Genomic DNA, 22,989 nt, shown 5'->3' with positions numbered 1-22,989 from the left:
CACGTTCCCCCCACCCCAGAGGTTTGACTGCCTGGGCTTATGGCCAACTTAGGGATAGTGCAGCTGGTGGTCTTGAAAGAAAGAGCTAGAAGATGCCTCAGCAAGGCCTGCCCCTCCTTTGCTTAAGAGCTGCTTTTAAGCTGAGGCTTAAAAGCCTCTTGCCCTTTGTCCCCAGCTGAGCTACACTGCAGCTATGCTGCAGCCATGCCCATGCCTGGCCATGTACCCCATTAATCCAGACACTGTCCCCCAGACTTGGCTTCCTGGCTTGACCTTGGATCTGCCCCATCACTATGGACTTGTCTGGCAATCTGAACTGTTGGCTGAACCTGGTTACCATCACTGTACCTGCTCCATTTGCCTTGCTCAGGTGCTGGGGGACTCCTCCTGTGTCAGCAAGGGCACTGCCTCTGCTTCACTTACCATGCCAGACTCCCAGCTCACCTTCCCTTGCGGAGCAGCCTGGCTGTGCTGGTCCCTGACAGTGCCTCACCCTGCCGGAGGTCACTACGCACCCTGATCTGCTGGCACAACTCCTCCAGTAGCTGCTCCCTAGCCCAGCTTAGGCTCAATGATCTGTGATAGCTTTTACACTTGTAATAGAAGGTTTTACTAATGTGGATCCTCCTGACTGACACACCAGACACTGCACCAGCTCTGAGGGAGCATCTGTGGGCAGATTGGGAGCAGTAACTATTTCATCAAGCTCAGCACCAGCCAGAGGATTGGGGACCTCTCCCTGAAAGGCAATCCTTTATTTTATGTGGTACAAGAATCTTGACAAAAGACCTGCCCTTTGGGTCTCTTCAACCTGGTGCAGAGGGAGGGTAAGGGAGAGTACAAGGAACATGGCAAGCCTAGCACAGCACAGCCTGTCAGATTGACTAGCTCCATGCAGATGTAACAATACTGTTGAAAAAGCAAAGAAAGAGTGATTATACAGGAACAGAGCCTTCTAGTCCCTGCAACAAATGCTTGAATGTGTCCTGGGATAGCACGTTGCCTTGTAATTGCAGTGGAACATTTGTTTGAGAGCAATGTGTTCATGTATTACGGACTTTTCGACTCTGTCTAAACCATCATCGTTACATGAGATATCGAGATGATAGCAAAATCCCTAGGAGTGGGGAGAGAATGCGGTCAGGGCCCTGACAAAGACTTGGGTCTAATTTGGATTTCATTTGTATTATTTCGTTGATACTGCTGAGCAGAATAATGAGATGGTGAGGAAACTTCCTCCCATGCAATCACTTGCCCAGCCTGAGGTACCAGTCCATTTCAGATCTGCTGACACTGCTCCCTATATTCATATATAACAGAGGAAGGAGAAGGGTGCTGTGCTGCAGAACATGGGCCTGTACAAGCGGTAGTCTCTAGTGAGTGAGTTATGCCTCTCCAAGAACATACAGGGAGGTGTGTCCTCTGTGGACACAATTTGAGGTAGTATTTTACTTGAGGCTCTGAGTTTTGTTTTTGTTTTCTCCTCTCAAAGCTGTTCATGAAAGAGCGTAAAAATGACCTGGAGAGCCAAGCTGCCATGTTGGTGCTACCCATTGTTGCATCTCTCCTCAACGCATTCATCCCGTTCTTCTACTCATGGCTTGGACTCCTGGAGAAATTTCAGAATCCCAGACACCAGATATATGTCACTATTACCAGGTATTATTGCTACCTCCTCTTAGTGCTTTTTGCCTGAAGTTGATTGACTCTTCTTTTTGACAGAAGACTGTGTCTAGGTGGCATGGAAGGCAGCGGTGAGCAGTGGAGCAGGAGAATTTGTCTTCTGCAGAGACTTTTGTACACTCTGCCCTCCATGTTCTGTTTGTCATCTGTCAGCCCGCTGGAGTGTCTCATCTCTGCCTGAGCGTGCGGTATTGTTTCTCTCCCAATCAGGTGTAGTGTGACACTGGGCTTGGCTTTGTTTGTGGCTTCCGTAGATGTCCACTGTGCTGTGGGCCACTGGGGGAAAGGAAGGAGAGTGGAGAGAGAAGGTCTTGCTTCACCACAGATGCCCGGATCTAACACAGTATAACCCCCAGTGCCCCTCAGGCCTTCCTCCCCCGTGAAGCTCACACACCCAGCAGCAGCCTGCTTAGCAGGGGCCTGTGCCAAGATTGTCATGGCCAGCTCCTTTTCCGCCAGGACAGTAGAATAACGCTGCACCTGAGCTCTGAGGAGAGCTCCTGATAGTCCTGGCACTGTGCAGTGCTATTGTTACTATAAAAGGAGGTAATAATGCGTGACCTGTGGTCATCCTGCCATCATTCCTTTCCATGAGCTTAGGAGCCAGCTGTCAGTGCAGTTACTGTTACTTTTTCCTTCTAGAAATATCATCCTGAAAATATCAATTGTTGGAATACTGTGCTACTACTGGCTTAACATTGTGGCTGCATCAGAGTCGCAGGTAAAGTTTCAAAATTACAAATCTTTGACTTAAAAATATCACGTTGGGAACCACTTTGATAATAGGTTTCCTCCAGCAAAGCAAAATACATGCGGTCGCTTGTACAACTGAATTTGCTGTCCCAACATTTCTTTATTAGAATCTTTAGAGAAGTGAACTGTGGGGAAAAAATGAGTCACCCAACTCAGGTCTCAGCTTATTTGCAGCATTGCTCAAGAGAGATCAGCTGTGATTAGTTAGGATGCTAACACATCTTTGGTCTGCAGCCCAGGCTTTAGAAGCCCTAGCATTAGTGAAGAATGTTTGAATCGCATAATTTTTGACTTCTGGGTATGCATGTACTCTTTTTTTTTTTTCCCCCTTTTCAAAGTGCTGGGAAACTCTGGTTGGCCAAGATATCTATCGTCTTGTTCTGGTTGACTTCATATTTTGTTTGCTTGGCTGTTTCTTTGGAGAATTTGTACGCAGGTAAGTATTATTTTTTTATTCTTGTTTTTATTCACAAAGATTGGTACCAAAGATATGGTCCCTCCTTTCCAACGTGAGAAAAGTAGTACAACAGAAGCATGTCTGTGGCACAATTGATGCTTCCTTGATTGTCTCCACCAGGCCTGGTCTTTGGGTGCGTGCCTTGGCTATATCACAGCTCCTTCTTAGGAGGAGATCAGAGTACTGTTCTGCTCTCCCAGCGTGTCCTTTTTTCCTTTGGATGGAAACCAGGCATGGAGGAAGCCACAGTGTACTCTGGTAGATCTCCTGAATGGGGTGACAAAGGACCAGGAGTCGAGTCATGGGCAGAAAACACTGCTTTTCTGTATATGCACAGAAACACTACTGCTTTTCCTCAGCATGCCCCTCTGTAATTTTTTTCTATTAGTTATATCGCTTTACAGAGTGCATGCAAGTTTAAAATCTTATTTTAACAAGTCTTAATAAGGACGTAATATGGCTTCCAAGTGTAGAATACTGTACTGTGGTATGTAAGGAAGTATTTTTTTTAACTGATAGTGAATTCAGCTAAGTGCATAATCAAAAAGTCATTTACTTCCGAGATCTGTTGTGTGTTCCTTTCTACTGCCAGACATTATTTATGACCTGAGATTGTAGAGTACTAAGTGTTCGCCAGCATTTAGAGTTCCTGGCAATACCTGTGTAGGAGGTCCATAATGATTGTTTGCCTTTTACATACCACGAGCCCAAGATTGGTTTACAAGTTAGGACTTTCTAAGTTTTTTGTTAATTAAACAACAAACAACATTGAGAAAACCTTGAACACTTTCCCTCCACAGCTCTTCCCTTTAATCCTTCTGTGTCCTCGCGTTGTTCAGATAGGAAGCCAACTCCCAGCAAAAGGTCACGGTACCAAACTGCAGTGTCAGCAGTGATGAATGTCCTCCACAAAACCATGGGAAAGCACCAGACTTATGGCCATAAAAGATTAAAAGTACAGTTGTTTGTTTGTGTTCAGAGACACCCCCAGCATGCTCAGCCCTGAAACCTTGTTGATGATGCAGCTGACCAGATGGTACAAAGTCCAGTATTCAAGGCAAGATGGGAAAAGCTTTCCTCATCTTGATATAAAAAGCAGAAAGTGAATCTAGCTCAGAGCAAATAAGGTGATAAAATGAGATTGTTGTCCTCAGCAGGTGCTGGCTTACCTGTTTGTGTCTCAGCTACTTGGGACCTCTGTTAGTTTAAAGTAGAGTATACTTCAGGATCTGTTAAGAATATCATTCTACAAGTTTTTTGATTGAGGCTGAGATTTTTCAGGACTCAGGAACCGAAAAGCTGTTACAGTTTTGTGCTGAGGTAACTTGCAGTTTCAGCCGTTTAACCAGAAAAGTATGTTTACATTTATGATATAGCTATAAATCCTTTTTTTTTTTTTTTAAGTTGCTTGAAAAATATCCTAGGTCTTATTCCATTATTCTACTGTTTAATTTTTGATTTGCTGTCTAGTCAACAAGCTGTGGCTGCTTTGCATGACATGTGATTAATGAAGCCCCCTGAATAAGTTGTCACTGATGCCTGTATTCAGGAGGTTCTTTGCAGAGATTTCTACAGAGGGTTTTATCACTTAGTAAATGCTATTGTGCTGTTTTTTTTCCCCAGAATTATTGGAACTACAGTCTATGTAAGCCTGGGGGTGCCAGAATTTGATATTGCACGAAATGTTTTAGATTTGATCTACGCACAGACTTTGACCTGGTAAGTGGTGGGTTTATGGCCAAAACTTTGTTTGCACTTAAGAATACCACAGAACGTCCTGACTGGTGCTTTCATGGGTGCTTTGCATCATGGAGGAAAGAACAGGATAAATGCCTGAGACAGTATATTAAGTACCTTTGTAAGTATTGCGACTTGCCCATTTTCTTTGTAGTTATGCAGGTAATAACAATAACTGTATTCAGAATCTGTGCAGATTAGTCCACCTCACAGCTGCCTACTCTAGGAGGAACCTGTAAAAGGAACATCCTGGAGTTTTGCTTACTTCCCTGCTGCAATAATGTTCCTATTGAAATAATTTCAGTATTAAACACTGGAAAAGCTTCCTTATTTCTTCCTTACTTCTAAGAATGTATATGTTACTGAAATTATAAGAGAATTTTGCAGATATGTGTGTACCTATATCCATATGTTTGGTTTGAAGTTGTGTATTTTTAAAGGCTAACTTACTGATACAAGATCAGTGTTAATATAACTACATCCACCAATAACCAAACACTAACTATATATAAAGATAGGGTGATATTTTCTGCTTTTAGCACAGTAAGCACTGTGCAGTGAACACTGAAGATATAACTTTTTTTTTTCTAAATCCTTTCTGGTAGGATTGGTATCTTCTTCTCGCCTCTGCTCCCTGGAATCCAGATGATATCATTTTCTATAGTATTTTATGTGAAAAAGGTAACAAGCTTTACATGCATTCATCATGAAGAACTGTGCCTCTTAGAGCATTTGGCGTCTCAGCAGGAGTGAACTGGTTTAGAGTGCTGGGTCTCATTGGAGGCTGTGGGATTTGGAGTTTAGGGGAGCGGTTTGATTGATTGGGCTTTTTTGCTTTGAAGGAGCAAAATTTAGATGCACACCCTCAAAATATGAACCTGTGACACTTGAGAGGGAAAAAATGTAGAAGGGTAGTAGGAGAGGTTAAGAGCACAATTAGAGAGGGGAAAGAATAAAGTAGTGAAATTAAAGGCTGTAGAAATTAAGGGGTGTACAAGTACATGTGTCTATACAGACACAGCCTGTCAATGGGACTTTGACTTCTCTGCCCCCCCCAGTAATCTAAATCTTAGCAGGGTGATTCAGCTAAAGATCATGATGGAATTTTCTTCTTTTCAGACTTCTTTTTCTTAGTAGTGTGACTAGATGATAGATTATTTATTAGGAGATTGAGTAGTTTGTAGCATTGAATGTAGAACTGGAACAAAGCTATAACCAGAATCATTGATTCAGGCTTCCCTGAACTGTGGGTTCGTGTGTTCTGCAAACACAACCCCTCCCCAGCAATGAACCCATCAGAACCTCACTTTGCCTCTTACTATTTGAAAGGCTGTACTCTTGAAGTTTTTAAAAACTACAGTATATCTATCAAGTTCTTACAAAAGAAGTTCTTGGAAACAATGCTGTTCCAGCAGTTGCCTCCAGAAATTTCAGCAGGATTGACTTAAACCCAGTTGAAGTGGCAGGTAGCACCGTTCCAAGACTGTGTATGTTCATCTCTTTAAAGGTCAGTCTGATGATGAATTGTCAACCCCCCCGCAAGGTCTGGAGAGCTGCTCAGATGACAACATTCTTCATCTTCCTGCTGTTCTTCCCATCCCTCGTTGGAGTCCTGTCTGTTATTGCAGTCACTGTCTGGAGGTATGGAAGAGCACTGACGTTCAGGTTTGCCGTGTTATGTTATGCATTGATCTGATACCAGGCAGAGGAATCAGTGTTTTTCTATGTATAAAAGATAAATCTGTATTAATTGCCTGTGAAAGGTTTCAAATGTTCAAGAAATGTTCTGTAATCTCAAAACAAATCATTCTCAGTTTGCAAGAATGTGGTTAATGTAAGATTTATGGAAGCATAAGCTGTCCCATAAGAGAGTGGGAGGAGAAACAAAGTTGTGCCAAAGTTTTGGTTTTCTTTTCAGATGTAACAGCAAATTATTTGATTTGGCTTTTCTTCTTCCTCAAAGGTTTCTGTGACCTAGCCTCTTCCTGGGCTTATTTGCATTATAAGCCATACTGGGACTGCAAGGGAGAAACACCTGTAAAAACTCAATTCAGTCAACTTCTGGATTATTTCCAAACTTCAAAGGCTCTTTTTGCAGCCAGTACTGAGCAATAAGGCAGCTTGGTTGTTGTCAGTATTTTAAAGCTCCGTTGTTTGTATGTATGTTTCTCTGTGGTCACAGTAATGAGGGCAACACAGATATCCATTTTCTTTTTCTTGGCAATTCTCACCCACATGATTTCAGTATTTAGCAAGACAGGTGCTACATCTGAAACCAGGGGAGGTGATATATTTCAGAGCAAATATCTCCAGATGCCAAGTGGGAGTTTCAGACCCTCTGAATTGGTTCAGTCTCAAAGCAACAGCATTTTACTATTTCAGTCTGTCTGAAAACTTTCATTTTTGCTGAGGGCTACCTTACTTCCCCACATCCTGTTGTTACTGAAAGTGCATAGTGACTCAAGTTCTGGAAGGCAAGGTGGGATGATGGTTTTATTAGGGATCTGTGATGCAACTTTGAAAATTCAGATTTTCAAATCCTGTAGCCTGTGCTATGTTGTTACTTTTAGGTTGTTACATTTGGACTTGTTACATTTAGGTCAGGATTGCCTTTAAAGGATTGGTGCTGTTTCATTGCATTAGAGTCTCTTATCTCTGATTACGTAGGCCGGACTGGGTGTTTTAATGGGCAAAATGTCACCCAAGTAAAAAAATCAGACAGATAATGATGGAAGTTCCCTATGGCTCAAAAGAGATCAGAGGGCTATAGCAAACTAATGAGCATCTTGATGTGCTGAGTATTAACTAAATCAGTGGTTAGTACCTGAAGCTTTAAACGTCTGTTTTTTCATACTTTCAGGTTAAAACCTTCAAAAGAATGTGGTCCTTTCAGGGGTTTATCTTCTATGTATGCTGCAATCTCTGAATGGATAGAAACACTGAAAAATTACCCTGGCTCAGAATGGGTAGTATGGATCTACCAAAACTTATTTCAAAGTGAACTGTTCTTCTTCATCCTCTCTACCCTTCTCCTGTAAGTACCTGCTAATGAAAAGCACTGGGAAAGAACCTGAAGCAGAAAACCTGGCTATGTCATAGGCATTCTCTGCAGTGAAATTGCAGAGTACATCTTAAAAACATCAGAAAGTTAATGTATTGGAAATTCATGTATTTGAAGTACCTGAAGAAGTTATAAAAGCTGTTCCTTTCATATTAGAATGCCAAAGCTCTTTACAGACCAGCTTCCTGCTAACCCTGGGAGACACTGTTTTTGTCTGAATACTTCTAGTTTACTGATGCGCAGGCTTCCAGATCCTATTACCACTGGCATGCTTAGCTTTAAGAACATCAGCAAACAAATATGCTGCATACAGTTGGCAAGATAAGTTGCTTTTTTTTTCAGAGGTGGATGATTCAATAGGGAAAGGGCCTGCTTTCTCAAGCATAGGTGGTATAGGCCAGGTCTATACTAGAACCCTCTGCCAAAAGGCAGAAGTTCAAGGGGTGGACGCTTTGTCTTTTCTGACCATTTCTCAACAGTTGAGTCATTTGTGGAGATGGCACCATGTAAAGAATATTTGAGCTATAGCAGGGACACTGTGGGGGAGGGCATGCTGTACACGTGGTGTGTTGTAGCATGTTAAAGTGGGCACACCACATGGGGGAACGCTAAGAAATAGGCTGCAGTCTACTTCCAACTAATCTCAGGTAAATTCACATACCGTCTCCTGGACCAAAATAAGTTATTTCGGCAAAAACAGTATGTGCTTATATAAGATATGTGCCCCCTAGGAGGGTTTGATGCTGTAGACGTACTGCTTGATACTTTTGACATAGGCTGGGCCTTGCACACCTAAGGGCCAAACACTGTTCTCATAAAACAAGAAAGTTCCCACTGATTTCTAGTGGATCCAGGATTTGCCTGGAAGCAGTAAGTATTCAGTGTTGTGATTTAAGGTCCATGTGTTTAAGTAAATGATACAAGGTGGGGTAAGAACGGTAGGTTCCTATATGTTAACAGAGATGCACCTTGTACTGTTGATCTACTTTAATTTTACTTGTGATCTTGAATCAGAGCCCATAAATCTTTGCGTCTTTTCCAAGAAAATATCTGAACCCACGTGTCTGCCATTCCATAGGTAATGATAGATAGATAACTTAGTATATAAAATGAATAAGATAACTTTCTGTTTAGGCAGTGACTAGGAGGAGATGCACATGGGTATGAGTGCTCATCTTTTGGACTTTATTTTCTTCTTTAGAATTATTACATATCTTTACTGGCAAATAATAGAAGGAAGAAAGACCATGGTCAAGCTCTTACGTAAGCAAATTATTAATGTAAGTTTGACTTTCAGCTTTCTCTTGTTAAAATTTGGCTTCTTTGTTGATTGTCTCATCTCCTGTTGTGCAGTTGTAATATGCTTTTCCTATGACAGTGTGGGGGAAAGTGGAAGCCCTCCCCCATGAGAATCACAGGGAAACTTAACTCACAAGCAAAAAGCTATTGAAAAATAATTTTACCTTCAAGCTATGCCTATACCTTCAAGCAGCTTTCTTTGTAGATACATTATTTCAGAATAAAAGGAATTTTAATGATTATTCTGGTCAATGGTTACTCATAGACAGGCCTTGAGCATCTCTCAGGAATGATTAGTGCGTTCCAGCTAATGATCAAATGTGTCTTGACTGTAGGAAGGAAAAGATAAAATGTTTTTACTTGAAAAACTACGGGCACTACAAATGGCAAAACAAAACCTGTCTGCACCAAGACGACAAGACCAGAAGGTCAGTTTGATAGTTCAGATGCTACTGTTTTAATTACTTGCCTGTTATGATTTTGTGGGATTTCTCTAGTCTTGCAAATAGGCAGTCATTTGGGGATATGTCTATACTAAAAACCTCACCTCAATCGGTTGACTGCTAGTTAACCCCAGGCAGCTTACCAAAATGATACCTTGGATATTCCATAGCTACTTGCTCCAGACTAGCATTTAACCTGGGAAGGAGGCAGAGAGGTACTTACCCTCGATAGATATTACTTATGATTATGAAACTGCAAAAAACCATTCCTAATCTAGGTGTAGTGATGGCCAATAAAGGGTTCAGCCAGACTCGAGCCTTGCCTAGACTGAGGAGGAGACTGCCTTCCTCCTCTGACTCCGGGTTTTCTTGGAGGTTTGGGGTTGTTTCTCTCCACTGTCTTTTCAGATGAATTAAACTGAGTGCCCTGACCTAACTCTCTTTTAGATCACACTCAATGTCAAGAAAGACATGATTTCTAATCTCTTTAACCTGAATTTGTTTTTCAAGTTAGTACTGCCTGCTGAGCCAACAAATTAATGTTAAAATCTGCATATGTAGGTGCTGTGTGCTGTTTTCAGCTGGGTTAAGCAAAAAGTCTTTGACTCGCCTGGAGGAGTCTGTCCCATGGAAAACAGTGTGCCATTGCTTTTCAACTGCTGTTTCTACTCTGCCTGCACTTCCTCAGTGCCCTGTTAGAGCTTTGAAATAAGATAGGACTGTTTTTCTCTTTTTTTTTTTTTACCCCATTCAGGTTAGTCTCTGAAAAATAGAAGGCCTATATTTTGTCACACGCTGCTGCAAACTTATCCCTGCCACGTCCCCAGCCGCTGCAGCCTCTAAGCTCACATAACAGGAAACAAGATAACAAACACCTTTTTCCTCACAGATATGCTGCCTCCCCAGGCGCTCTCCCCCAAAGACAAGGGAAACCAGCTGAAACAACTGAAATAAACAAAAGTAACAAAAATACTGAGACAAAAGTAGTCTCTTTAAGGCAGGAAGCTCCATGTATCCAAAATCAGGCAGCATAGACCAGCAAGGCTACTTTTGTACAGCATCCAGCCTTACTGTCTGAGCTCTGCCCTTCCTCCACTAGCAGGACCTTATCTACTTCTGTTCCATCTAATTATTTGCATAAAAGGTCTTGCAATAACAGCTAAATTGTTTGTGTAGCTCTTAACATGCCAAAGAGACCAGTCCAAGAACAAGAAGGGTTTCCAGCAGCAGAGTCTAAGAACAGGAGGTTGAAAAGGGAAAACTGCGGGTGTCAAACCATGAACAAGTCCTTTCTGTCTTAGATCTGTCCTCCCCATATCTGAATTCGGGGTTGTGGTATTATCTCGCTAGGAGATAATCTAACAAAAGGTGCTGCGCAGTTTGCAAAGCGCGGAGGCTGTGTCCCTGTGTCACCACGAGATGGAGTCCTAGACTGGACACAGCCTCTGCTGTCAGGCAGTCTCTGGTCTGAGCCTTACAGATGGCTTTTTGGCTTCTAGCTGAGCATTTTCTTGTGCTAGGAGATTTTCAAATACTAGAGAATCTGGAGTCAGTGTCCAGACCGCAGACAGTTGGGACTTCTGAGGGGAGGAGGGTTTGATAACCTACCAAATGTGGGTATTCTTGTAGTTGTTAAGGTCTGATTTCAAAAGGAGATGCCGAAATAATTGAATTGTGGATCTAGTAGAAAGGACACGTCTCTAAAACAAGGGGTAACAGCCTTGGATGTGGATACTGACCAAAAAGTCATGATTGGAAGCCAGCATATACTACTGCTAATGTCAAATATTCTCTTTCAGAGAAGCTCTGCTTCATACCACTCATCTATGCAACCTGCCCAGCACATGCCAAACTACCTAGAAAGGACATTTGACAGAAATCAAAATGCATCCTACGATGAGGTGAGATAGCTGAAGAAGGATGTCTCTGCATGATTTCCCTATATAGAACTGCGAGCATGATATAGAGAATAGGCATATGTTGAACAAAGGTGACATCCTGTGTGTGGAAAAAAATTTAAAAGATTGATTTGAACAAATATAAAAATATAACCAGAATATCTGTTGGAATACTCACCAGAATATCTGTTGGAATACTCATGTGCTTATAGACCTGCTTAAGATCAGAAGAAAGGGTATGATTTTGTTACTGGTAACTGGTACTTTTTTAGAGAAAAGATGACAGGCACGTCAGGAAAGCATACACCTGAATCTGACTTGTGAATTTTGTTTTCAGTTTTCCTATTCTCCTGAGATCTTGGAGGGGATTGGCCTTCCGCTGGGTAAGCAACAAATACTAAACACAAAGAAAGCAACTCTCAGAAGTTCAATTTGGTGAAAATGTTTGATATGGTATAGACACAGAATATAATAGATTGATATAATAGGCATAGAATTTTATCATCTTGGTTAAAAGGAAAACAAAAAGAGTGTATTTCTAAGGCCAGTGTCTTCTAGCACTTCTATGCCTTTTGGTAGCTTATTGTGATGGTGGTGGTAACTTCTGAAGACTGATCACTAGCTTCTTCACACCAGAGAGCTGAATTGCTTTGGGTGAATGAGCCCCTTTGCGTTATGGGAGCAAGGAAGACAAGACTATTGCATCACATTAGATGTGTACTTCACACCTTTGTGTGAATCCCAGCAGTGGTTATTAATGATGAACAGTCCCTAGGACATCCTGTGTCCTGAATAAAAACGGCTATGGAATCTTGCATGGTAAATTGAAGTCTTCCCAGTTTACACAAACATCTTCCTTCATTCCAAATACTGGACAGATCAGACATTTAAATAGTGTGGGGCTTTAAATAGAGAGTGGTTATTATACCTGCATTGGCAAGGTTAACGTCACTTCCTTTGTGAAAAATAGATGCAGAGACATCCCGGCCAAGTAGCAGGACGGGGGTGTCGGAAGCACTGGCACTTGCTCTGCGTGCTAGACGAGAAGCTGAACGAGAAGACGAAGATGATGACAAGGATTTTCGACCATGATCGCACAGAATGAACAATGAATGTTAATAATCACTGACTGACTTTCTGCAGAAAGTAATACGGTTTTGCACTAATGACTGAAAGAACCATTAAAATAATTTGGGGTTATTTTTTCCCAAATGGAATAAAAATTCAAACAATAGATTGAAAAATGCACCCTAATTGCATTTTATTATATGACAGGGAATATACTGCATGTTTGGTTTGGAAGTAGTGCGATTTTGGTGATCAGAAGCCTTCACCCAGGACTGGCTATTGCATCAGTACAGTAAAGGTCCCTCCACAGCTGGTCATTTGTTGTTGACTAAACATAGGGAAATTTGTGCCTAATTGTAAATAAAAACTTTGGTCTAAAAGTATTTTTATATCAATTATTTTGTTCAAACTGTTTTTATCTGATCTAACCAAAAAATGGAGTATTGTTCAAATAAAGATAGAGGGAAATTAAACTAGTTGTTTTTAATGACTGAGACATTGTAATGGCTGTAAAATAATTTGTATGAACCATTATGTTAAACCTCTGTTCCATTTTCGCTCCTTTTAGAGCCATTTTTATAGGGATTACTACAGTCACTGAAAACCAGTTTTGATGTTAGAAGCTTTCAGAACTCTACTTTTTTTTAAGGGTGACTTTACTTTCAAAATTCTGCTCTAAGTGCTTGTAAACAAAAAGTTTGTGACATTTATCCTTTCCAGTAAAGGATGGATTGGAAGTAACTAATTAGGGACTTTTCATCATACGTGGCTCTGAGACACTTGCTGCAGCTTCTTTTTATTCAGAGCCACAATTTGGCTATGATCATAAATTTTAGATCTTTTTTGCTTGTTTTCTACTTTACTGCTTAAGATATACATCTTCCTTCTCTTCATTTGCACTCAACTCCTGAGATGTGCTTCACCTAGTAAAATGCTGTGAAACAGCAAGACCAAGGGCAGGAAGGCCTTATTGTATATGCACTTGCACACTGTAGTGAAGCACGAAGATTTCTAAAGCAACTTGAAGACAGAAAATGAAGCCTGAGCTGAGAGGTGCTGTTCTGAGTCTTCTAAATATGTTTCTTATTCAAGAATATAACCTGCAATAAGGTGTTTGCATTTGGAAACTGGTCTGTATTTTTGTTACCGGTTTCAGTCCTTCTCCCTCACTCTGCCCCTTTAGGATTTTTGCCTGTGGAAGACCGGGGGTTTTGTTTGTTTATTCCTCCCTAGCTGCTTAAGACAGAATATCCTGGAGGAAAGAAGCACATCTCTTCCTCAGGCTCATAATTTAGGTTAAAGACAACCCCAAAATAGCTACCAAAGGTATAGAAAAAAAAGGACAAAATTTACACACAATGCAAGACCAAAGATTCAATTTTATTAAGTTTTGCTGTGTACATAGCTCTAGAGTCTAGTAGTGAATATTTGAGAAGGGGCCTTGTGTTAGCACTGAGGACAGTGACTCAGTACGGCCAGGACCCAAGAAGCAATAAAAAGAATGGAACTTTGGAGCCAGGGCCGTTTGCCAGGATGCCGGCTTTGCCGATCCAGAGCCATGAGAGCCGGCTCTAGGACACAGCAGTGTACGTAGATTTGATACAGGATGTGCACCAGAAGACTGAGAGGAGGGTCATTGGTTCTGCAGTGCATGGTAGAAGAGTGACACAAGGAGAAAAGGCTCTCATAATTCTGATGATAGCACAGCTACTTCAGTGAGTCTGGCACTCCTCCTTACTCCTAATGTCTTTGTGCTTATAGGTAATTTGAGATTCAAGAAAGAAATCATCCACCTTTTGCAGAAAGTAGTATTCATTGGCTAAAAATCCTGGCACTTGGATACCTGAGTAACAAATCCATTGTTTCAGAAAGTGTTTGTAATAGCTGTCAATGTCCCTTTGGCCCCATCTATAGCAGCTCTGTTTGCATCCATGGTAGTGTATAAAGCTATTTATTTCCAGAATCTATTTGATGCTCTTTTCATCAACTCATTTGATCAAAATTGCACCCTTTACTGCTCTCTTCCAGGAAAGAGTAAGTGCTGTAGCAAATAAACAATTCTCACAGTAAAAAAGATTTCATAAGCAGACTGGAAAAGAAGAATTTCTGCAAATTGCTTGGTGCATGCCATGCTTCAACATCACTGCCACCTGCATTCAGGAGTACTGCCTCACTGAGGGGGGAGATGCATTTCACCTGCCACTAACCCAGAAGTTTGGACTTGTTTTTTATGGGGACAATTGTTTTTTTTTTTTCCATTGTTAATTTTTTTAAATTACCTTTTATTGAGGTTGATTTTAAATATTAGAATTAGTTCTCACTTCACACAGCCAACTAGCTATGAGGTGTACTATCAAGAACTGTTTATAGCTAAAGCAATGTACCAAACAGTACCACTGATCCATGTAATCTGCTGTCCTACTTCTTGTTGGTGCAGTTCTCCCATAGCACGTTATGAAGTGACCAGCCAGTGTGCAGTGCAGTATCTGAGCTGAAAAGCAACAAGGCCTAAACAAAGAAGGAATTCAACAACACTGAAGTAGTACAAGGACTAGCTTACTACAACACGATTACACTCTCTACTCAAACATACATTGCTACACATGGCAGTCTAAAGGTATCTTATGCGATTACATCTCACTAAACTGCAGCAGGTAACCAATCAGTTAAATGTTTGAATTCTTCATTTATACTGAAATTAATATCCTATTTTTTGAAATGAAATTAATTTAATCATTCAACTTGGTAAGTTTTCCATGTATTTGGCCTTTAGGAAAAGGTGGTTTCATTTCTGTTCTTGCTAGCATTGACAAGTTTCTCTAACTACCAGCTCTTTCCAGAGCAGAGCTGAAATTGTTCATGGCAAGTTGATTGTTGCTGTAATGGGAAAAGGGTTTTACTCATTAGAAAAAACATCAGGTAACCTCTCCTGCACTAATTTTCAGATACTACATCAATCTGCTGATAAGCAGCTGGTAAAATATACAGTACCCTTGAGAATAAAAACAAATATTTGTTTATTGTAACTGCAGACTCTCGATTTCAAGTTAAATCTGGATGACAGATTCCCACATATCCTTGTCCTTCAATCGTGCAAACAATTCTTCAGCCAACTACAAAAGGCATTTCAGCTCTATTTGTTCTACAGCTAGCACCACTCAATATATAGTTTTCTTCTAAAAAATAAATACATTCATGTGTGCTACCATTGGAAGGAATAATCTTCTGTCCTGCCTTACTTCTTTTAAAAAGACCCAAAGGTAAGAAGGTGCCCAAGTTTTAATCATTAATGCTCATAGTCTTTACACTGAACATGGGAAGTTGACTTTTATTTCCTTGTCAGGATACAACACGGCCATCTTTCCATGCAATGGGAGGTAAGTACACTCACACTCTACTTTGGCATTATTATTTTCAGGTTCTGTTTTAAGAACAGTAGTATAGATACTTTTAAGATGCCACAGATACACCTCAAATTATTACACAGTTGTAGAACAGATTGTTTAAATTACTAGAATCAAGGTATGATTTTAAATTATGCCATGAAAAAATGCTGATTTGACTTTATAACCAAGATTTAAGCGAAGCAAAGGAGTAGTCTGAGAATCATAAAGCAACTTGCAAATATAGCTTGATACCTAGTTAGCTTGTCAAAACTCATCCTTCTACATTACATTGTGATTTCCTGTTTTATACAGACTCAGTGTTTCTCCCTGGACTAATAATGTTTGCACCTCAGCTTTATCCAGTGTTGCAACAGAAGGTTTTTCTACTGTTTGATCAGATCTTGAATGCAGAAGTAAACCACTGCTCTTCCTTTCTCCAGAACTGTCATTAGCAGTCCCATCTGCATTATGGCATACCCTCTTGATGGTAAATTCAGACCTGCCAGAATAAATGGCCTGTTTAAATTGGCGAGCATCCTACAAGCACAGGTCTAGTAGTGCGGATCACAGTCTTCCACCAAGCTGTCTGTGATGTAGCTGGCTTCAAGGACGGTTTCATAGTACCTTTTTTCTGCAAATGTGTTCACTGTCCAGGCAACCACTTGAATTCCTTTTGAAGACCAATGCCTCACATACTCTCTGTAAAGAACAAAGAAACCATAAGAGGAAGACAGACACTACCATACTTAAGGCAGACAGCACTCAAGCTAAAACTGCATTTTAGTCTTACATCAGTATTTCATCAGGAATGATAACATGTCATCTTTTTGCAGCAGAATACTTTAAACAGGCAAACTCAGCAATTTTCTTCTTTGAGATTAAACTTAGGATCTAACATAAGGTAAAAATACAGATTGAAAAGACAGAGGCTTAAATGTAATGAAATAGCATACAGTGAATAAACTATCCAAACAGCATTACACAATGCTAAATGGAGCACACTGATTAGCAGTGCTATTTTAGCTTCACCTTCATATATTAGTAGAATGGTATTGCCTCCTGATATGTTAGCAAGCTTTAAACACTTACTGAGAAACAAAGTTTTTCTGTATGAGGAAAGCTGAAACCCCACATAATCGCCACAAGAAACTGTGTAGGCTCCAATCTAGAATGACATCCATCATCATATACCAATAATGTTTCCAGAAGGTATTGAAACGAGGTGTCCCATTTCCAAGATGACTCAGATGCCAGGGCCTGTGTGTTAGTGCTGTTACAACATTTCTATCAGCTTGTCTCATCTGGAAGATCAAGATGAAAACATTGTAGTCCACACAAATGCCAAGCTGCATAGCTGCACTGAATATAAATTCAGAGAGGTTAGATGCAAAGTGCTAGCTTGAATCTGCAGCTCTATCTGAATCCTTCTCCCCTTTCCAACCCCAATCCTTTTTTAACTCTTTTTGAAAGCTGGTATAATATTGTACTGTTTTTTTTTCCTTAAAATGTGCTGAATAAGTGACTGTTCTTATGTTAACAACATGCTGGAGCAGAACAGTCAGGCAACAGAATAAAATATATGGTAAATGGACTTGATGACAAGAATTAGGAAACAGTTTTAAGAACTGTCTACATTTACATCAAAACTTGAGATTCAGTTATATCTTGCACACAGATAGCAGGCCACATGCCAATTTTAACAGTGACACACTTTTTTTCAGAATGGGAAGAGTTGCTGTAGATTCATAATATATGTAACTAATGAGCACAGAGTCATCTATTAAGATGATGCAGAAGATTTATGATTTATGCTTCATTTATTTTCAGTCTTACCAATTTTAACACTCCAAAACTACTCTGGAATTTTAAGTTGTATATCTCACTGAAAATCCCAGCTAGAAATAAAAAAATTCCAAAATAAGCTTTTAGGAAACGTCACCTTATAAACAACATCTGGCATGAAAGAACAGACTATGCTGTTGTTATACAAACGAGGAAATTCCAGGTAGAGTTGTTTTAGAGCATCAACTGCCTGCCAATTAGAGACACACACAGATGTTATATTTATATATACATACATAAACACACACACATACTTACTATACACTGGAAACACATGTTAGAATAATCCCCTTTAAAATACTTTCATGTTTTATGTAGCAAGATTGAAATGGAAAGGGGATGAAGAAAAACAGCATCTTGTTTATAGCATTAGCACATAGACGCTATTTTATTTTTGCAACAAAAGTCCTTTTTATGATTCTATCTGAGAACATTACTCACTGCTGAGTTTGAAGTAGCCTTAAATATATAAAGAGCAGGTGAGATATGTCTTAGACTTGTCTGGTAGATAAAATTTTGAAGTAGTAGCTATGGTTTAGTTCAAGGGGGAAAATGAATTTATTCCTATATTCTGCTATGCTAAAGAAAAAAATAATTCCAGTTGGTATAAAACATTAATGATTGATTACATGCACCTCCCTTCAGTAATTTAAACTGTAGAAAAGCAGTATCCTTACTTAGAGGTTAAAGATAATAGTTCCCCTCAGCACAGGCAGGAATTCACTTTGCTTTGTTACATGGTGGTGGCATGAGCTGAGCTCAACACTCATACAAAACCCCACTCTAACTGTAAATTGCAGCTTCCCACCCAGGACAACGGAATGGGATGAGCGAAGCCCAAAGATGTTGCCTTTGTTTTTTGACAGCCCATCTTTGGATGACACAAATAATAGACCAATCTCACTCCTAGTGGAGAAGGGACTGTACTATATTTCAGTTGGAGACCAACAAAAGCAGGCTGGAGACCCAAAGCAAGGCTGAGTGAAGGTGACTTAGCACATCATATGTTAAGTAGTACCTGGTTTGCATGGCCTTTGACATCGAAGTAGATTATAAGATTGTGTTGCAGAGACTCCACAACAGCTTCTTTCAAAGTTGGTACTTTTTCACCCTGGAATTTGCTCCTATAGAAATGGAGAACTCCTTACTGGAATGCACTCAGACACAGATAAATCCCCAAGTACACGGAGCTGTGTCCCAGGGATTCCTAAACAAAGCTTGCTGCTATTCTATTATTAGGGATGGGGTCAAGCACTAACAGCAATGGCAGCAGCAGCTCTCTCACCCAGTGCAAGGCTGCATATGTATAGCGATATATGTCCACCTCCTCTTCCCCTCAAATCCCACTAGACAATCATATCCCTCCATATTCAAGGTCTAACCCAATGCTCACCAACTGTGTCCCACACTAAAACACTAATCTCAGATTTTCACCTCCTTCCTTAACTACAATAAATAAGCATTCAATCCCAACTATTGACCACCTACCTTCCCACTTCACCCTGCTTTGACTGTGCTCCCTAGCCCTGAACTAGAAATGTAAGTCTCGGCAGAGTAAGCAAGACAAGCTGAGGATGTAGGAGAAACAGCTGCATGCATCAATAAATTATTCCTGATAAGGTGACAGCCAGCAACAGCTGATCAGCGTTAACTGCCTATGTAGAAGTTCTCACTATGTGGCTCAGGTGATCACCTTTCCAATAACAGACTGGGGAGATGCTGCTTGTACCATGCACCCGTAATTAGTACATTTACCAGCATCTGGGAATCCCTAATGTGCAGTGTCTTGGAAATACAAAGAGTACAAACAAAAAGCTCTTCCTCTAAAATGGATTTGCTTATGATACTGTGTAAGTTGTATTGTTATCAAAATGTTAGTAATATATAAAAAGTATTTTCCCCTGGATATTACCAGAAAGGAGTTAATCAACACCCAGAAAATCTGGCTAGCTCCTTTTTAACATACAATCATCATATAATCCTGATGTTTAGAAAATGTAAAGTCACCTATTGCAAGCAAAATTCCCAAAACATAATCAGTCAAGAAATACACGTGAATAAAATTAATTTAATTTTACTCAATTACTCAAGCCAATTATTTTGGAATATAGTTAAATTCCCAATATCTTAAGTGTTCTGCAGTCCATTTATAGGAAACTTATGTACAGATTAACCTGTCTCTCATTAGATGCTTGTGGACTCTGTCAAAATTATCTTGACTCTACTTCACTGTTCCTCTTTCAGGGATGGGTGAGGAGCACGTAGTCTGATATGTTACAAATATCAAATGAAAGGTAACAGATGGGACTCTCAGTTTTAAATTTGCAAGAATTTTAATCACTGATAGATCAAAGTAATCATTTTCTTTATCATGGATGTTTTTTACTGTTGAAATAATAGTTTCAGTACAACAATATGTCTTTTACCATAGCCTATGTTTTGCAGATGGATTAAGCCTCCTAACTTCATCAAAGGTCAAGTCACACAATCTTCCAGACCCATCAGTTGTCCTTTCTACTGTCTCATCATGCATTAGAATAGGAACACCATCTGCAGTAAATTCAAGATCCAACTCAACTCCCGTTGCTCCATTCTCAGCTGCCTTAAAAAAAACAGAAACCACACACACAACAGAAAAGACAGCTTTATAGAATTAATATAGGTACTGCTATATTTAGTTTGTATTCTGTTAAAGAATATGAAACTATTAATATTCTTTTCAGTAAGCTCAGTTTGCGGAACATAGGAAGTTTTATCAAGTTATTGCAAAATGTATTTGTGTATCAACTGAAAAGATATTACCTATCTTATACAGAACATCATAACGATAATGTCTTGGCCATGGGATTGGGATTAGGATAAAATGCAGAAGGAATCCTGCTCCCTCCTTCTCGTCCAATAACTCCCGAGTCCCTAAGTTATGTTACTTTCCAAAAGGGAAGAGTAGCAGTTTAGATAATTTATAGATAATACATAGAAGCCAGACAGATGTTCTAAACCAGTGATTGCCAACACTTTCATTAGAGCAGACCACACAGCATAAAGACTTTCCTTGCCAGTAGAGAAAGCTCTCATCCTTCTTTTATGCAAGATAGATGCAATACTTCTTTGACAGTCAAGATTCACCATGCATGTGCAGTACAGTTGATCCACCCATGTGAAGTACATATAAAACTTCCCAGAAGTATCACTTACCATGCTTGTACTAAATACTAAATGCATGTAGGCACATCCTAATTCCTATCTGAGGAGTTTCCATAAAAGAGAGCAATCAAGAGCTGGGCAGCCTCAGAACAATTAATACATCCTCCTCCTGCCCATATCTTTCCCAGGAACTCCTCAGACAAGCACGGAGTGATGAATTGTTCTGAAGGCCAGATGGCCTCCTGGGAACAAAACCAGTGCAACAGAAAGACAAATGCACTAGATGCTACCCAAATGTATAAGTCAAGTAAGGATGCTCTGACGTTGGAACAAGGAGCCTTGCCTCGCCCAAAGGTAAGCAACCAGCAGATCAACAGCATCTCATCCTCACAGATACGCTACACTGAGAGACTGCTAATGTCTACTCCATGCAGTTCTCTAAAGAATATTTTCATTCTAAGTGTTTGCCAGACTCTTAGAGCAGCCCCTTAATGAACAGGAAAGCCACTGCAGGGTTACATTTTACATTTCGGAAGGCAGAAGGTCAACAACACAACTTTTCTTCCATTTGCCCTTTTCTCCTCAGCACATCTTATATTCCAACCTCCTTACAAGTTCAGAGTCATCTAGCTTTTGTACAGATATTACTATATGCTTTTCAGGATGTGATCATTCACTTAGAAAGATAATCAGGATATTTAGTAAGAACTACTATAGGCTTTCTTTTACCTTCCTCACAGGACAGGGTATAGCGAACACCGCCGCACAACCCAGAACATAAAAACCAGCTCTCTGATTCATTTTGTCACATACAAAACCTGCTCTGGATTGTGATGGGCTATGGAAGATAACTATATTTAATATTCATGATTCACAAAGGCATCTATGTCAATTCCCTGTTAATGGAATCTCCGGTTTGTTGATTACTTTGCACTAGTCATTCCCCTTTGTAAGGCTAGTTATTACTTGCTTATTACACCTTTGATTGCAAGTTTTTGCTTGGATCTATAGAACAGTTTGATCTCTTTGAGGGAGAGCTGGAAAGCTACTAATGCTTTTACCGCTATTTTTTTGGTGAAAATACATGGCTTCCAGATATTTCTGTAAACAAACGTTTCAAAGGATTATTTTAAAATAGTCTTATTGATGTGGGTGTCAGCAGAACAATCAAATTTTGGAAAGTAATAACGTACTGAGGATACAACAGTGTCAGGACAATTGCAATTAAATCCTGATTCCCGAGACGCCTTACGCATATGAGGGGGTCTCCCTTAGCTCAACAGGGATTACTATGTATCTAAAAGTACGGAAGAGCAAAAGTCAGAATTCCTGATTACAGATAATATTGACACCGGAAGATTCAATTTTGTTTCCAGTGTGAATGAAATTTCTTTTGATATTGAAATTTTCACAAGTAACGTGGTTTGGATATACCAACTAAACTGTTTTCAAAATGAAACATGCTCCCAGGGATCCAGACAACTGCTGAATGAAATCAGTGTGATTCTGTCAAATTTCCAGAAAAGGTAGTTTCATGATATCCCTGCTGCCTGGGCAGTGAACGAGTCAGATTTTCAACTCTGAGGCAACATGACAAGACAGGTGAGGTGGCAGCAAGTTTCATGGCAGGGCTGTACAAAGGGAAGTTCTCACAATACTGGGTTTTCCTATAGCTGTGGATTCTCAAAACTCATTAGAAATCTTCAAAGCTTAAACATAGAGCAGATGACCTGTTACTAAGTTGCTGTCCTCCCTCGATAGTCTGTTGCCACACCTACAAAATAAAGTATTCCATTATTGCTACCCTGCTAGGCTATGCCACAGCACCAAGCAGTCGGGCAGGGGGCGAGAACATCCACTATAACAGAGTTCCCGCAGAAAGACCCAAAGCCGATCAGACTATGCTGACCCCTCCTGGGGGTGAACACTGACAAGCAACATGGCTTGCTGCTGCAAAGCAGAAGTGGCCGGAGCTATTTCGGCTGATGACGGCTCGGCGCCTGCTGACAAGGCGCATGAGCAAACACAACCCGCAGGCTCGTGTTGCTTCAGTAATGCGGCCGGCACCGACCTCGGTCTCCCGGCCGCCAGAGCCGCGGGGGACCGGGGCCGGGGCCCTCTGCTCTAGGAGCGCGGCAGGCCTGCGCCTCCCGGCCCACGGCAGCTCCACCGCGCCCCCAGCCTCCCCCCGGCACGGGCTGGCCCTGGGCGGCTGGGG

At 40.6% G+C, this 22,989-nt stretch overlaps 2 protein-coding genes across 12 annotated transcripts in view; one reads left to right on the top strand and one right to left on the bottom strand.

Moving 5' to 3' along the window:
- Positions 1–12,872, top strand: part of TMC5 (transmembrane channel like 5) — a 31,285-nt gene extending 18,413 nt beyond the window's left edge. For 8 of the 11 annotated variants that reach the window (XM_026083157.1, XM_026083156.1, XM_026083154.1 and 5 more), the window contains 12 exons: positions 1,493–1,659; positions 2,326–2,404; positions 2,775–2,872; positions 4,517–4,612; positions 5,236–5,311; positions 6,138–6,271; positions 7,491–7,664; positions 8,893–8,971; positions 9,326–9,418; positions 11,233–11,334; positions 11,669–11,714; positions 12,302–12,872. In XM_026083157.1, the coding sequence (XP_025938942.1) occupies positions 1,493–1,659; positions 2,326–2,404; positions 2,775–2,872; positions 4,517–4,612; positions 5,236–5,311; positions 6,138–6,271; positions 7,491–7,664; positions 8,893–8,971; positions 9,326–9,418; positions 11,233–11,334; positions 11,669–11,714; positions 12,302–12,423 (1,266 nt within the window). In that variant the 3' untranslated portion in view covers positions 12,424–12,872. Of the gene's footprint in view, positions 1–1,492; positions 1,660–2,325; positions 2,405–2,774; positions 2,873–4,516; positions 4,613–5,235; positions 5,312–6,137; positions 6,272–7,490; positions 7,665–8,892; positions 8,972–9,325; positions 9,419–11,232; positions 11,335–11,668; positions 11,715–12,301 lie in introns of those variants that run through there. The other 3 variants (XM_026083159.1, XM_026083161.1, XM_026083160.1) reach the window with 3 other exon arrangements.
- Positions 12,873–16,192: 3,320 nt separating this feature from the next.
- The window catches only part of GDE1 (glycerophosphodiester phosphodiesterase 1), a 7,170-nt gene continuing 373 nt past the window's right edge, over positions 16,193–22,989 (bottom strand). Inside the window, exons 2-6 of the mRNA XM_026082988.1 lie at positions 20,054–20,279; positions 18,646–18,751; positions 17,725–17,817; positions 16,875–17,086; positions 16,193–16,484 (exon numbers count right to left, since the gene is read on the bottom strand). Coding sequence (XP_025938773.1) covers positions 16,337–16,484; positions 16,875–17,086; positions 17,725–17,817; positions 18,646–18,751; positions 20,054–20,279 — 785 coding nt within the window. The 3' untranslated portion in view covers positions 16,193–16,336. The remainder of the gene's footprint in view (positions 16,485–16,874; positions 17,087–17,724; positions 17,818–18,645; positions 18,752–20,053; positions 20,280–22,989) is intronic.

This window comes from Apteryx rowi, unplaced genomic scaffold (assembly GCF_003343035.1).
Source record: "Apteryx rowi isolate R43461 unplaced genomic scaffold, aptRow1 scaffold_6, whole genome shotgun sequence".
In the NCBI taxonomy this organism is placed as follows: domain Eukaryota; kingdom Metazoa; phylum Chordata; class Aves; order Apterygiformes; family Apterygidae; genus Apteryx; species Apteryx rowi.
The sequence above is the reverse complement of the archived record's forward strand: the minus strand, read 5'-3'. Positions and strand labels throughout refer to the sequence as shown.